This window comes from Heterodontus francisci, chromosome 15, assembly GCF_036365525.1.
Source record: "Heterodontus francisci isolate sHetFra1 chromosome 15, sHetFra1.hap1, whole genome shotgun sequence".
Lineage (NCBI taxonomy): Eukaryota > Metazoa > Chordata > Chondrichthyes > Heterodontiformes > Heterodontidae > Heterodontus > Heterodontus francisci.
The window spans coordinates 75271469-75285412 of NC_090385.1; the positions used below are offsets into that span (position 1 = coordinate 75271469).

Below are 13944 nucleotides of genomic sequence, written 5' to 3' on the forward strand. Positions count from 1 at the left end.
GTTAATTTGACCCCGTTCCCCCGCCACTCCACACTGATAAACTTACCTCCTCCCCCCCCTCTCCACTAGTGTTGCACCTCGTTTCCCCAGACGGGGAGTCGAAGGTGCAGGAGTGCTGGTCGCTGGGCCGAAGATTGCGGCGAGCCATCAAGAGGAGGCGTAAGTATATTTAAATTAATTTATTTGATTTAAATATTCAAATTGTGGTCCTGTCACCCAACGACGGGGAGGCCGCCACAGCGCCTCGCCGCTGCTGGGAGGATCGGGCTGGGCCCCACTAGCATCGAGGTCCGTGGCAGGCCTCATCCAGGGCAATCTTCAGGGTCCCCCACCACAGATCCCAATGTCAAGAGCTCCTTAAAATCCAGCTCCTTGTTGCTTCATTTCTGTATCCTTACACGTGTGCTGATAATGCTTTTAATACTAATGTGTTTATAGAAAATCTTTTTATTGCCTCTGGGGGCGTTTATTTGCCAGTTTTCTTTCGTACTTCCTCCTAGCCTTTCTAATATTTTTTTCTGTAGCTTGTTGTTAAATTTCCTAGCACTATTTAAATAAAATGTCTTTTTGAAAATTGAGATGAGCACAACTAACCAGAGTTCACAGAAACTGGAAGAAATATGGCTGGTAAAAAGTTGTAGTATCACTGTGTTCCTAAGAATGGAATAAAAATACAATCATTGATTTGTTTGAATGGGTAATCACTCTTCATTTTCTGCTGATGGAAAAGATAAAATTGGCAGAACTGCTTTTGCTCCCCTGGGAATTGTCCAAATAACATGATTTGTGCGAAAATGCAAGAACTAAAGCTGCCTTTTTATTATAGTATGGACAGTTATTTGTATTTTGTAATAAATTCCTTAACTAGACTTCACAGCTTTGCCAAGCATGCGAGAGAACAGTATGAAAAACTTTCCAACATGCACGGAAATATGATGAAGTTGTACAAAGGACTGGCAGAATACTTTGTCTTTGATCCCAAAATTGTCAGCATTGATGACTTCTTCACTGATCTCAGAAACTTCAGGTCCATGTTCCTGGTGAGTACTACAGATCAAGAGAGCATTTTGCACCACTTCAAAGATGGAATTTATTTCATACCTTTTAGTATATGTATAAAACTGAATGTACGCGAACATAAAAAGTTAACTTTATTACCTTAAATGAAGACTCTGGGAGGAATCTTGTGCTGTGCTCCGCATTGGGTTTGGAGGCAGAGAGACAATATAATTGGGCGGAGTAGTGGCATGGGGGAACCCAGCCACCTCCCGCCTCCACCCAAATTAAATCCAGGGTGGGAAGGCCTGTGAAAGCCCTACCCACCCCACTGCCAATTCAGGCTCTTAAGTGGGCAATTGATGCCCAATTAAGGGCAACATCCTGTTGCTGGAATTAGCCTAGCAGCAGGCAAGCCTGTCGCTGCACGGGGAGCACACTAAGTAAACCCATGCGGGTTTCTTGCTGGTTACAGGGAGGGGTCCGCCTCTTTAAAAGGCACTGAGCGCCCGAACGAGGGGCCCGACTTTGGCGGAGGGGCAGGGGACCAGCTCAGAGACAGCCCCCCCCCCCCCCCCGCCCTTGCTGCCGAACCTGTATACCCCCTCCCCTGCAACACCCACCCCACGAAACCCCTCCCACTGTGACTTACCTGTGGCCTGGTTCCAGGGCCTGGGGTGAGTCCAGAACTGACAGCAGTTACCGCCTCCACGTTGGTGTTGCTCAGCTAAAGAGCTGCCGGCCTCTGGTTGGCTGACAGTTCTCAGCAGACAGGACTTCCGTCGCCAGGGTCCTTGGTCCCGGTGAAGGCCCACCGCTGTCCACAAAAGTGCCTAATTGGCACCTGATTTGGCAAGCCTTCCCCAGAGAAGGCGACGTGGGGCTCTCGCCGGCACTTTTGCCAGTCGTCGAGACTCCTGTTGCTACGACAAAATCCTGGCCTTTGTATTTTTTTAATTCATCTCAAAGGGCTTTTGAAAAGAACTAAACAGGAGTACTACGGGCAAACTGGAAAAAGAGAAAATGCTTTCCTCTGCAAAAATTCAAAGCCTACCTTAAAGTCAGTTTTAGTTTAAGGTGTGTTTATATTTTTTATACAGTCATTGTACTTCGAATGTAATTTATTGTGCCAGGTACGTTATCATTCGGCAACAACAGCAACTTGTATTTAGATAGCACCTTTAACATAGTAAAATGTCGCAAGGCACTTTACAAGAGTGTTAAAAATCAAAATTTGACACTGAACCACATAAGGTGATATTAGGGCAGATAGCCAAAAGCTTGGTCAGAGGTTAGGTTTCAAGGAATGTCTTAAAGGAGGAAAGAGAGGTGGAGAGGCTTAGGGCCTAGGCAGCTGAAGGCACAGCCATCAATGGTAGAGCAATTAAAATTGGGGATGCTGAAGAGGCCGGAACTGGAGGAGCACAGATACCTCGTAGGATTGTGGGACTGGAGCTATTACAGACATAGGGAGGGGCAAGGCCACGGAGGGATTTGAAAATAAGGATGAAAATTTTAAAAGTAAGGCATTGCTTATCTGGGAGCCAGTATAGGTCAATGAGCACAAGGGTGAAAGGTGAATGGGACTAGGTGCTGGTAAGGGCACAGGCAGTGTGGTTTTGGATGATCTCAAACGTACGGAGTGTAGAATTTGGGAGGCTGGCCAGGAGTGTATTGGAGCAATCAAGTCTAGAGGTAACAAAGGCATGGATGAAGATTTCAGCAGCAGATAGGTTCAGGCTGGGGTGAAGATGGGCGATGGAAATAGAGTGGTTTGTGATGGGAGGTTCTCATCTCGAGGGCAAATATGACACCAAGGCTACAAATGTGGTTCAACCTCAGATGCCAGGGAGAGAAAGGGAGTCAATAGCTATGGAATGGAGTTTGTAACGGGGATCAAAGACAATGGCCGGGATTTTGTCTTGGCGACAGTGATCTCAGCCCCGCGTTGCCTCCTCTGGGGAAGGCCCGCCAAATCAGGTGCCAATTAGGCACCTAAGTGGACAGTGGCAGGCCTTCCCCAGGATTAAGGACCCTGGCAACAGAAGTCATGCCCACTGAGAGTTGTCGGTCAATCAGAGGCCAAAAGCTCTTTCACTGAGCAGCGCCACAGCAGCGGTGATAGCTGCTGCTGGTACTGGACTCATCCAAGGCCCTGGAACCGGGCCACAGGTAAGTCACAGCGGGAGGGACTTCGCGGGGTGGAGGTCGCAGGAGTGGAGGTTGTAGGGGAGTCAGCAGCAAAGGCAGGGGTTGGGTCTCAGCAAGGCCCCCACCCCCCTTCCCAATCCCTGGTCCCTGGTTCAGGCACTGTGACTAAATGTCATTTGTGATGTTGGGAAGAGCTGTTCCGGCAATGGGCATGAATTTGGGAGGCGACAACACATTCAAATTCTTTGGAGATGAGAGATAGTTTGCAAGGTTGGGGTCAAGAGGTTTTTTTTAGGAGAAAGCTGATGACGACAGCTTTAAAGTAGAGAGGGACTATACCTGAAGGGAGAGGACTGTTCACAGTATCAGCTAACATGGGGGCCAGGAAGGGAAGTTGAGTGGTCAGAAGTTTAGTAGGAATAGGATCAAGTGTGCAGGAATTTGGTCTTGTCGACAAGATGAACTTAGAGAGGGCGTGAGGGGAGATAGAAGAGAAACTAGGGAAAGATGCAAATTCAGCACTAGGGCAGAGGGGAACCATAGAGGAAGTTTGGCCCTGTGGGCTAGTGAAAGGGAAAGAAGCTGCAGAAGCAGCTGTTTGGATGGTCTCGATCTTAGTGGCAAAGAAGTCCATGGGCTCCTCACACTTCTTGTGTGGGGGATGGGGGGGTGGGTTAAAGGAGATAGGGGAGAACTATTGCATGTTATAAGATGTTATATAAATGTAAGTATTGGTATTTCACCTTGGTCCTCGTTTACATGCTGGACAATAAAATCAGGCAATGTGTAAAACTGGCCACGGATTCATTGTCACTCATTTTTTACCCAGTGATAAAAGTTAGCATTATTTTACAGTCTCCATGAGGAGCAGAGATTAATTTGAACTTCTAATTAATTTAATTGAGCACTTTATTTTCATAATATATTTAAATTATTTGCACTTACAATTTTAGAAATATTTATAGATGTTGCAAAACATGTTCATTTTCAGCAAAATACAAAGGTATTGCAAAATGTGAAAATAACACTGCGTCAGATTTTAACATTCTGTATTGACATGATCGTGGAAAAGCAATATTTCCAAGCTTGTTGGTCCTATTGATTATTAATGAAATTCCACTGCAGTGACAATGCAAGAATATTGGATACAATTATTATAATATAGTAATTAATGAGCTGGGTGCTGAAAACAATACATAGTATAATTTCTTCAAAATGTTGCATTTTAGTTAAACACTACTGTACATAATTAAAAGAGAAAAGGCCATTGAGCAGTGTGATTAAGTCCTTGAGAAATATAAATATGTTTATTCCTGAGAAACCAGTTACTGGCATTATAGACTCTATCATGAGCGGCTCTGCTGCAGCTGATCCTGGTGATAACCTATGGTGGGCTACGGAATTTGACTAACGTGCATCAGAACCCGACTCGTGGGTATTCTCATTCTCCAAATGTGCTGAAAGTTCTTAGACATACTATCCGATGCCTCCAGCAATCTTGCATGTTGAAAAACTATCCTTGTTTTAAAAGTTGAGTGAGATTAAAGGCCGGCTACCCGAACCGAACGGGACCCGATGACGTGTCAGGTTCAGGTCGGGTGGCACTTCCGGGTCCGGCATTCGGGCTCGGGTCAGTTCGGGCCGGGTCGCACACGCTCTCTCACCGTCTCCGGTAAGTGGCTCCAATGTTAATATAATTTTTGGACTTGAAAGGTGGTTTTGTTAGTTATTTTAAGCTTGTGCAGATAAGCAACAAAGTGAAAACGGAAGGTAGGTTAACTGATGGTCGGGTCGGGCATGGGAAAAACGGAAAGTACTCGGGCCAGGTCGGGCTCGGGGTCAGATGTCTTTCGGTCGGGCTCGGGTCGGGTTTCATTTGCAGACCCAAATTTCATTTTCAGTGAGATGCCAAATCTAAGCACTATTTGTGCCTGCAATTTGCCCACATTCTGATAGACTGAACCCAGAAACTCGGTCAGGTACACTCTGCTTCAAGTGGGCTGCCACGCCCCCTGGTTCTACAACAAACAAAAATTGGGATCAATTGATCCATTTTTATTACAAATTCTATATTTTAATATTTGATGTACTTTCATGGCTTCTATATTGCTTATAGTTACATAGTTCAATTTAGGAATAAGAAAAAAACCATGCAACACTGCATTTTAATTTTAATTGACGGACTGTGTTTTATGTTGAAGTGATATGTGTGCATGTTGTCTATTGTTTATTTTGAAGAAACTCAGTTTGGTACTCTGTGCACCACATAGTCTGACAGCCCAGGACAGCTGTAGGGGTGCTCCAAATGTCCTTAGTGTCTCCTACTCATAGTACAGTATGTTGCCTTCCCACCTTCTCCTCCGTACCCCCATCCCATCTTGGCTTGAAAGTTCACATCTCTAAGTGTTAGTTGTGGTTCCTCAGTTCAGGTAACCAACCCAGATAGCTCATTATCGAGATGGCTCATTAAGATTGGCTACTTGGGAAGGCACCAGTGAGCTCCTGGTGTCTATGCAGCCATGTCCTACATTGTTTGCTATCTTCTGGAAAGAAAGAGGAGAAAATGGAAAGGGAGAGGAGAGGAACAAGTGTAGTTTCCATGTACTAGATTGCAGTAGACCCCAGCTGCGAAACAAAAGCTAAGCTGTTTAACAAAAATGATCAGTAAAATTGAAACTTATTAGCATTACAAATTGAAGGTTGCTGCTTCCTTTACTCTTGACGTGAAGGGAAGAAGTCAGTTTGACAGACTGAAGGGAGTCATTGTGATACACTCTTAAAGTACAGTTAAGTTAGTTTTGGTGATAGCACCACACTGATTTTGGTTGACATATCTTGTAATGCTGCTCGTGCCAACCCACATTACTGTAAGGAAGACTACATCCAAGTGATGATCTTGCATTGTTTATTTTCACCCTGCAGCTGATTTGCGACCCATTTTTATTTACTTCGTAAAATATGTTTTTTAAAATTCAGTCTCTACTTGCATTGCTGGTCAGTTTTCTTTAGATTAAAAAGAGCTCACAGTCTTGAGCTCTTCTCAGTCAGTAGAAAACTGGTCCTTATTGAAGGGTTTTGTCGGTAGATGTGCAGAATTCTGCCAATCTTAAGTTGATGGAATTTAGTAAGCAGTGATCATTTCTGATGTCCAAGACTTTTTTTTGTGGAATAGATTCAGTGATCATGTGTTACTACAATCTTGTGTGATGTATTAATTTAAAATCCAAAAGAGTACCACTGCTTCTGCACTACCAGTTGTTATCTATCCACTCAAAGCATTGGCTGCAATGTCCAGTTGTGCAGGATTAGTCTTTCAGTTACATTTGACATTTCCTCCTCCTTGCCATAATTTATTTATATGGACTACTGTAAAGGTGTTTTGTTGAAAATCATACATGATTGACATCACGAAACCATTAGGGACAACTGCTATTTCAGAAATTTCCAAATACTTTTGATTTTCATACAACAGGGGTTAGCCTTGCTTATGACATTGATTATTTTTTTTGTTAAAAGTTAAAGTCCTTGTCATTCAGCCTAATAGATTCTGAAAGCAGTGCATTTCATATGCAAGTCCCCTCAGGACAAAAATGTCTTCCTTATAACACACTTCTTTAGTGTAGCCAGTAAAATTTATTTATAAGAAGATAAAGAATCACTGCAAACAACAAAGCTTTTTTAAACAACATTTGAAATTTGCTTCAAAACTGAAGAAATTTGCATTTTTAAAATTTGCCAGCAGTTTTTTTTCCCTGCTGGCAGTTACTTAACAGGAAAAATTAAAGAACCAGAAAGGAGCCATGCTGACATGGTATTTTTAAAACCTTTTTTATTTTAATGTACTCAACAGTCATGTACACGAGTAACGGAACTAGTGGAACAGGTTAGCTTTGATGCTTTAAAATTCTAAACTAAACTGTGTTACAATTATAGCTCTTTGTATGCCCCATTATAATCAAGTTAAAAGAAATAAAGGGTATAATTCTAGTAAAAGTCCATCATAAATTAGTGCTGAGCTAGCCTATCAATGTCCTGTTGCATTCGATTTGTATCACCCTCAGCTCCAAGTTTGGGGTATCATTGGCAAATCTTGAAATTTTACTGTATTCCAAAATCCAAGTCATTTGTACACATCAAAAAAGCAAATATCCTACCGCTGAACCTTGGGGAACATCACTGTCTACCATCCTCCATTTTGAAAAACAACTATTTACCATGACTTGCTGTTTTCTGTCCTTAAGCCAATTGTTAGCCAAGTTGGATCATGTGAAGGTCCCTGAAAAGGGTGCAAAGATTTACCAGAATGCTTCCAAAGGTGAGGGATTTTAGCTACAAGGTTAGGTTGGAGAAGCTGGAGTTCTTCTCCTTGGAGCAAAGGAGATTGAGAGGAGATTTGATGGAGGTGTTCAAAATTATGACAGATTTAGACAAGGTAGACAAAGAAAAGCTGTTCCCATTAGCTGATTTGTACAAGGAATAAGGGATACAGATTTAAAGTTTTGGGCAAGAGATAACAGGGGGGTGTGAGGAAAAACCTTTTTTTCGCAGCAGATGGTAATGACCTGGAACTTGATGCCTCTGAGGGTGGTGGAAGCGGAGACAATGATTGACTTCAAAAGGAAATTGGATGGGCTCTTGAGGGAAATAAACTTTCAGGGCTACAGGGATAGAGCAGGGAAATGGGACTGACTAGATTGCTCCACGAAGAACTAGCGTGGACTTGATGGGCCGAATGATCTTCTGTGCCGTGATGACTCCCAATAACTCTATCTAAGGTGGGGGCGGGTGGGTGTCAACTAAATCTAACTCTTTATGTGATGATTAAATCAATGATTTAATGCTCTAATTTGAAATATTAAAGTACTGTCAAAAGGTAATTAACCATTGCCCTCTCATATCAAGCTTTGTCTCAACTAATCTGGCCCAAACTCAATAGAACAGTTGAAATTGCAAAACACATGCCAGCAGTTAACACTGTGACTTGCAGAGTTGTAAATACATTGTAAATATAATATATATAGATTCATTATCACAAAAATTTATGTACATTTTGGAAGCAGAATCACAGGAAAGGTAGACTCCAGCTTGAACCATGAAAATTTACACTTGTGTCCTTTGCCTTTATCCCTTCAAGAAAATGCATTACTATGTCCACTTAAATGGTCCCTCAAGGCACTAAATACATGAAGGGGAAGAAAATCTGGTTGTATCACATCTCATTTAAAGCACTCAACTCGTTCCAAGAATAAGATAACATGTAACAGAAATGTGTTTGACATTTGATTAAAACATCAGCTTTATTGCTGGATTCAATAATCCAGTGACATAACCGGAGCAGCCTATCAAGGAAGGAACTTCTGCTCTTGGGTCTTCATAATGCCAAGGATTTAATGTTTCTACCAAACCTGAAAAAAGTATGTATTAGCTACATATGGGGTTAGTACTTTGATCAAGAAGTATTCCCCTCAGCTTTCCTCACCCTTTAATTATTTGTGCGGCTTCAGCAATCACTGTCCTAAAATTAATTACATTCATCTCCTTTTCTGAGAAAACATTGTTTCATCTCTTTATATTTTATTCGTCTGGAAGTTAAGTGTATTTAAAATGAACATTCTGCCACCTCTCATATACCTCTTCTGAATGATTTGATCAATTCAGGAGGTTTTGATAAAGCCAAAATAATTTATTTGGAACAAAAATTTTGCATAACGTTGTGAAAACTGCAATTCAACAAAACTCGGAGGTCGAACAGAACTCAGAGGTTTAAGCCTATTTGATTTCTGTTTTTATTATTAGGATGCCTAGTTGCAGTATGTAACTCTTTGGTTGCTTGATTTTGGTATTTCTGCCACTTGACTTCAGATTAAATCCCAATAATGTAACCACCTGCAGTAGATCCAGTTTACAGTTCTAAATCATCCAGGATTTGGAACCGAGCCTACATAATTTGGCAAGATATCTGCTACTATTTAACATCCAGAGAAACTCCTCTTCATGCCCCCAACCCAAACCAAAAGTTGTGTTTGTCTGTGGGATCCCAGATTTGCAACTGCTCTGGGTAGTAGAACCATATTTGTAGCTGACTTCTGGGCAGATGCAGGACTACTATCCCTCTTGCGTGTCTGTGTATCTATACTGAAAGTAAAGAAATAGAATGCAAATGATTCCATTGATTTTATTGTCCTCCATGTGCCATGAATAAAATCCACCTATATGCTAGAAATGTGAGCAATTCAGAGCATCCTTTCTGCTCACATTTTGGATATGTCATGGATCTCCAGATTGGTTTTGAGTTTCACAGTATAATCTCTCAAACCATAAATATAAAAATTCCCCAGATCCCTCTATTGTGTCTTTTGGGACCTAAACTTGAGATGGAAACTATATGTGATGTTTAGAGATTGCTTGAAATACTGCTGTTTACAGCCTTTAGGTGTAACTTTTAAAGTGGAAATATACCTCTGCCCTGATTGGTAGTAAATGGTTTCAGATTCTGTCTGATCAACGGCCACTACTCAAAAAGCACTTTTATGCAGTCTAGGAAGATGACTCCCATTATCTAATTTGTTCTGCCCTGTTTAACTTATTAAAAGCGTTCACTGGGGCACAAATCCCAGTTGTGATGTGTTTTCTGAGTGGGCCAGTCCTGCATTCACAATCCTGGTACTTAATCATATAGACATAAATCACAGCCTTTTCATATCTTTGGGACTCTGACTGTCCTGCTTGCTTTTCTGCATGAAATAAGCCTTCTCTAGGAAAGGTTGCACCTTTTCAAACATTATGAAGAAGGAAGCAAAGCCACAGAAGCTCTGCTTGTTTTAATATTTATTTATTTTAGTACATTCCCTCCAAGTGTTGGTCATGGTGAGTCAGATGATACACTAGTATGCAATAGGGGTGTTGATGCTACTCAAGGGATATGGGGAGCGGGCAGGAAAGTGGAATTGAAGCCCAAGATCAGCCATGATTGTACTGAATGGCGGAGCAGGCTCGATGGGCCATATGGTCTACTTCTGCTATTTCTTGTGTTCTTATATGCCATGTAGGTGATAACATTAATGCCAATGTTTGACAGTGACCAAATAAGGTAAATTTCATTCTTATTAAGTAACATTCTGGGATTTTATTTATTAGTGCATTTCAAATTCCATCATGATGCTCATTATTCTGTGAAACTAGTAAATGAGTGCCCTTTAATGTCTATAATTGTATTAAAAATCTTATACCTGCACTTACTATCTACAAAATCTTACTTCTGGTTGTGAACTTTTCTGATAGCTATACTTATAATGGAAATTGTCTATTTAAACATGCCACACTGTTATTTACATCCTCTTGCCGATGGTGACATTGTATCAGTCTGGTCACCCATCACTTCTGATGTTTTGGTTCTAATCCATCCATGGCTTCACCCCTCCCTCCCTATCTCTGTAATATCCTCTGTGTCAGCCGTGGCTCAGCTGGTAGCAGTCTCTCCTCTGAGTCAGTAGGTTGTGGATTCAAGTCCCACTCTGGGACTCTAGCACGAAAATCAAGGCGGATACTCCAGTGCAGTACTGAGGAAACGCCGTACTGGTGGAGGTGTCGTCTTTCAAATGAGCCGAGACCCTGTCTGTCCTCTCAGGTGGACGTAAAAGACCCCATGGCACTACTTTAAAAGAAGAGCAGGGAAATTATCCCCTGGCCAACATTTAATGCTCAGTCGACATCACAAAATTAGATTATCTGATTATCACATTGATGTTTATGGGAGCTTGATGTACACAAATTGGCTGTCATGTTTCTTACATTACAATAGTGACTACTTAAAAAGTACGTCATTGGCTATAAAGCATTTTGGGATATCCTGAGGTTATGCAAAACGCTATATAAAAGCAAGTCTTTTTTTTTTCTGCCATACAAATCTCCAAGATCTCTGTGCAGAATTTTAGGTGCAGGGAGTGGAGGTGGGGAGCTGGGAAAATAGCAGGGAGCCATGTTGGAATGGCTCACTGATGCATTCCCGCTGCTGGGCAAGTTTCCCGGGGGCGGGCAGGAATGCGGATAAGCTGCCCGTTACCTCTGCATATCTAAGGCCTCAATTAGGGGCCATTTAGAGCTCTTGCTGGCATTTTGCTGCTTGCCATTTACAGAAACCGCAAGCGTAATGGAGGCTGCCTCCCTACTGCAGCCCAGAGACCACTGTAGCCGAAGACTCCATCCCCCAAAGAGGGGCTGGCAGCAAAAGCCGCACCTGTGGTCCAAGCGTTGCCGCCAGAGGGGCCTGCATGCATGGCCCCTCTAAAACATTTACTTTTTTTTGGCTACCTTAAAGGCACCTCCATTCTTTAGGTGGGGCTGCGGAAGCTCTAGAGCTCCTGCTGGCCCTGTGTTTGGCCTGGAAGCATCGGGGCCCACTCACCATCCTTAATTGGCCGCCTCCACGTAATTAACTTCCCCTATCTGGCTCCCAACAAGTGTGGGCTAAGGATCCCCATTTGGTCCCAACGTCAGGGTCGCAAAGCCTGCGAGAAAATCCTGTCCTCTGTGTTTCCCCCAACTTCAAACTCTTGCAAAGCCTGCACTCCCTTTCTCTCCCCCTTTGTGGCCATACCTTCAGCTGTGTAGGTCCTAAACATTGGAATTCCCGACTTAAAGCTGTCCGCCTTTCCTCTTCTCTCTCATCCTTGAAGACCTTCCTTAAAATCTACCTCTTTGACCAAGCTTTTAGTCACCCCTCCGAATATCTCCTACTTTGGCTCAGTGTCAATTTTTCTCTTTTGTAATTTGATGTTCTGTTTACCTGTCTAAGTATTGACAAATTTTTTGACAGTGGAGATGATCTACCTACAAAAAATATAGAGATTCCTTATCCTTGCAAGATTAAAATCAAAAACTGCAAATATTAGACACCTAAAACAAGAAAAAAGAATGCTGGAAGTGCACAGTAGGTCAGTGAAGCAGCTGTGGAGAGAAAGAAAATCAGCATTTCAAACAGTGGTCGTCTTAATTAATGAAAACTGAAAACCATTATCTGGCATTTACATTGCCCTTGGTCACTGTTGAGACCATAGCACTTCAAAGTGCCCAGGGGTAAGGTAGAACAAAACTAATGTATGGAAAGTGAAAATAGAAAAAACAAGACTCCAACACAGGGATGAAGTTTATGGGTTGAATGATTTGCACGCCATCTAATAAAGAAGCAAGGAATTGTCAGATGAGCTAAATATCATCTAAGTCAGGCAAGAGAAAGAAACATTGAACAAATTAAAGTCATTGAAGAAATAAAAGAATGTTCAGGAAATGAGAGGTCCATACAAGGAAAAGGAGAGGGAAATAGGAGAAATTGGAAAAATAAATAAAACTGGCAAATGTAAATCTGAAATTTAAGGAGAAAATGCTGGGACAACACAGTAAAGTCATTCATTCTGAAGATTAATAAAAAGGCTAACAGCAAAGTGCAGACTCTCCCCAAGCAGTGCTTTTTAATCACTTGGAGTTGAGGCCAAGATCAGATCAGCCATGATCTTATCGAATGGCGGAACAGGCTCGAAGGGTCATATGGGGTTCTTATGTTCTTAAATGTGTCCAACTCAAACCTCAACTTAGTTCCCCTCCATCTAGATACCAACAGTGTGAAGTTATTCCCTTTGGTTGTAAGAATAGAAAAGAGAATATTTTTTGAAAGGTGTGAAACTTGTAAGTGGCAATGTTCAAAGAGACTTGGATGTGCTTGTACAAGGAATGCAGAAAGTTAGCATGCAGGTACTGCAAGCAATTAGGAAGGCAAATGGCATGTTGGCCTTTATTGCAAGGGGATTGGGTTACAGGAATAAGGAAGTATTGCTATAATTATACAGGGTTTTGGTGAAACCACATCTGGAATACTATGTGCAGTTTTGGTCTCCACATTTAAGAAACAATATACTTGCATTGGAGGCAGTGCAGTGAAGGTTCACTAAATTGGTCCCTGGGATGAGGGGATTGTCTTATGATGAGACAATGATAAGTAAATTGGACGGGCCTGTATTCTGTGGAGTTTAGAAGAATACGAGGTGATCTCATTGAAACATCTAAGATTCTAAAGGGGCTGGATAGGGTAGACACAGAGATTATTTCCGCTATTCGGGGAATCTAAAACACGGGTACACAGTCTCAGGATAAGGGGCCAATTGTTTAAGATGGAGATGAGGAGAAATTACTTCACTCAAAGGGTTGTGAATCTTTGGAATTCTCTACAGGGGGTTGTGGTGCTCCATCGTTGAATACATTTAAGGCTGGGATAGACAGATTTTTGGGCTGGAATTTTACGATGGATGAATGGGAGCCAGACTCCAGTGTGAAATTTGGTGGCGAACCTGCTTCTGCCTAGCCTGGGGATCTGTCCTGTATTTTACGGATCCCCAGGCTTTAATTGTCCTGAGGTGGGGCTTCCACCCACTTGAGGGAGGAGGTCCCGCCTCAGTGAGCTGCGGGCCGGCAGCTCTTAGTCCCAGCAGCGCCACTGGGAGCGGTGGCCACTGCTGGGACTGCAGCCCAGCTGACGCCATGGATCGAGGAGGGAAGGTAAGTAGGGGCATGCCTCACCAGGGAGATTGGTCCTTCCTTGGTGAAGCTCGAGTGGTCCTTTGGGGGGAGGGGCGTGTCCTGGGTCCCAGGGGTGGGTTGGGAGGCGGGGGCGGCCCTCAATCCTTTAATGTAAAGGTTTGTGCAGTTTGAAATTAAAAATCTATCTTTCACAATTGCTATGTCCAAATATTTTATTTTGGTGCATGCAATCATGCAATTAACCAATCCTAGTTGTTGCTATTACTT

General features: G+C 42.5%; 1 protein-coding gene across 4 annotated transcripts in view; it reads left to right on the forward strand.

The window, feature by feature from the left end:
* Nucleotides 1–13944, forward strand: part of diaph2 (diaphanous-related formin 2) — a 967621-nt gene that overhangs the window by 784800 nt on the left and 168877 nt on the right. For all 4 annotated transcript variants that reach the window (XM_068047702.1, XM_068047700.1, XM_068047699.1 and 1 more), the window contains one exon: nt 875–1040. In XM_068047702.1, the coding sequence (XP_067903803.1) occupies nt 875–1040 (166 nt within the window). The remainder of the gene's footprint in view (nt 1–874; nt 1041–13944) is intronic.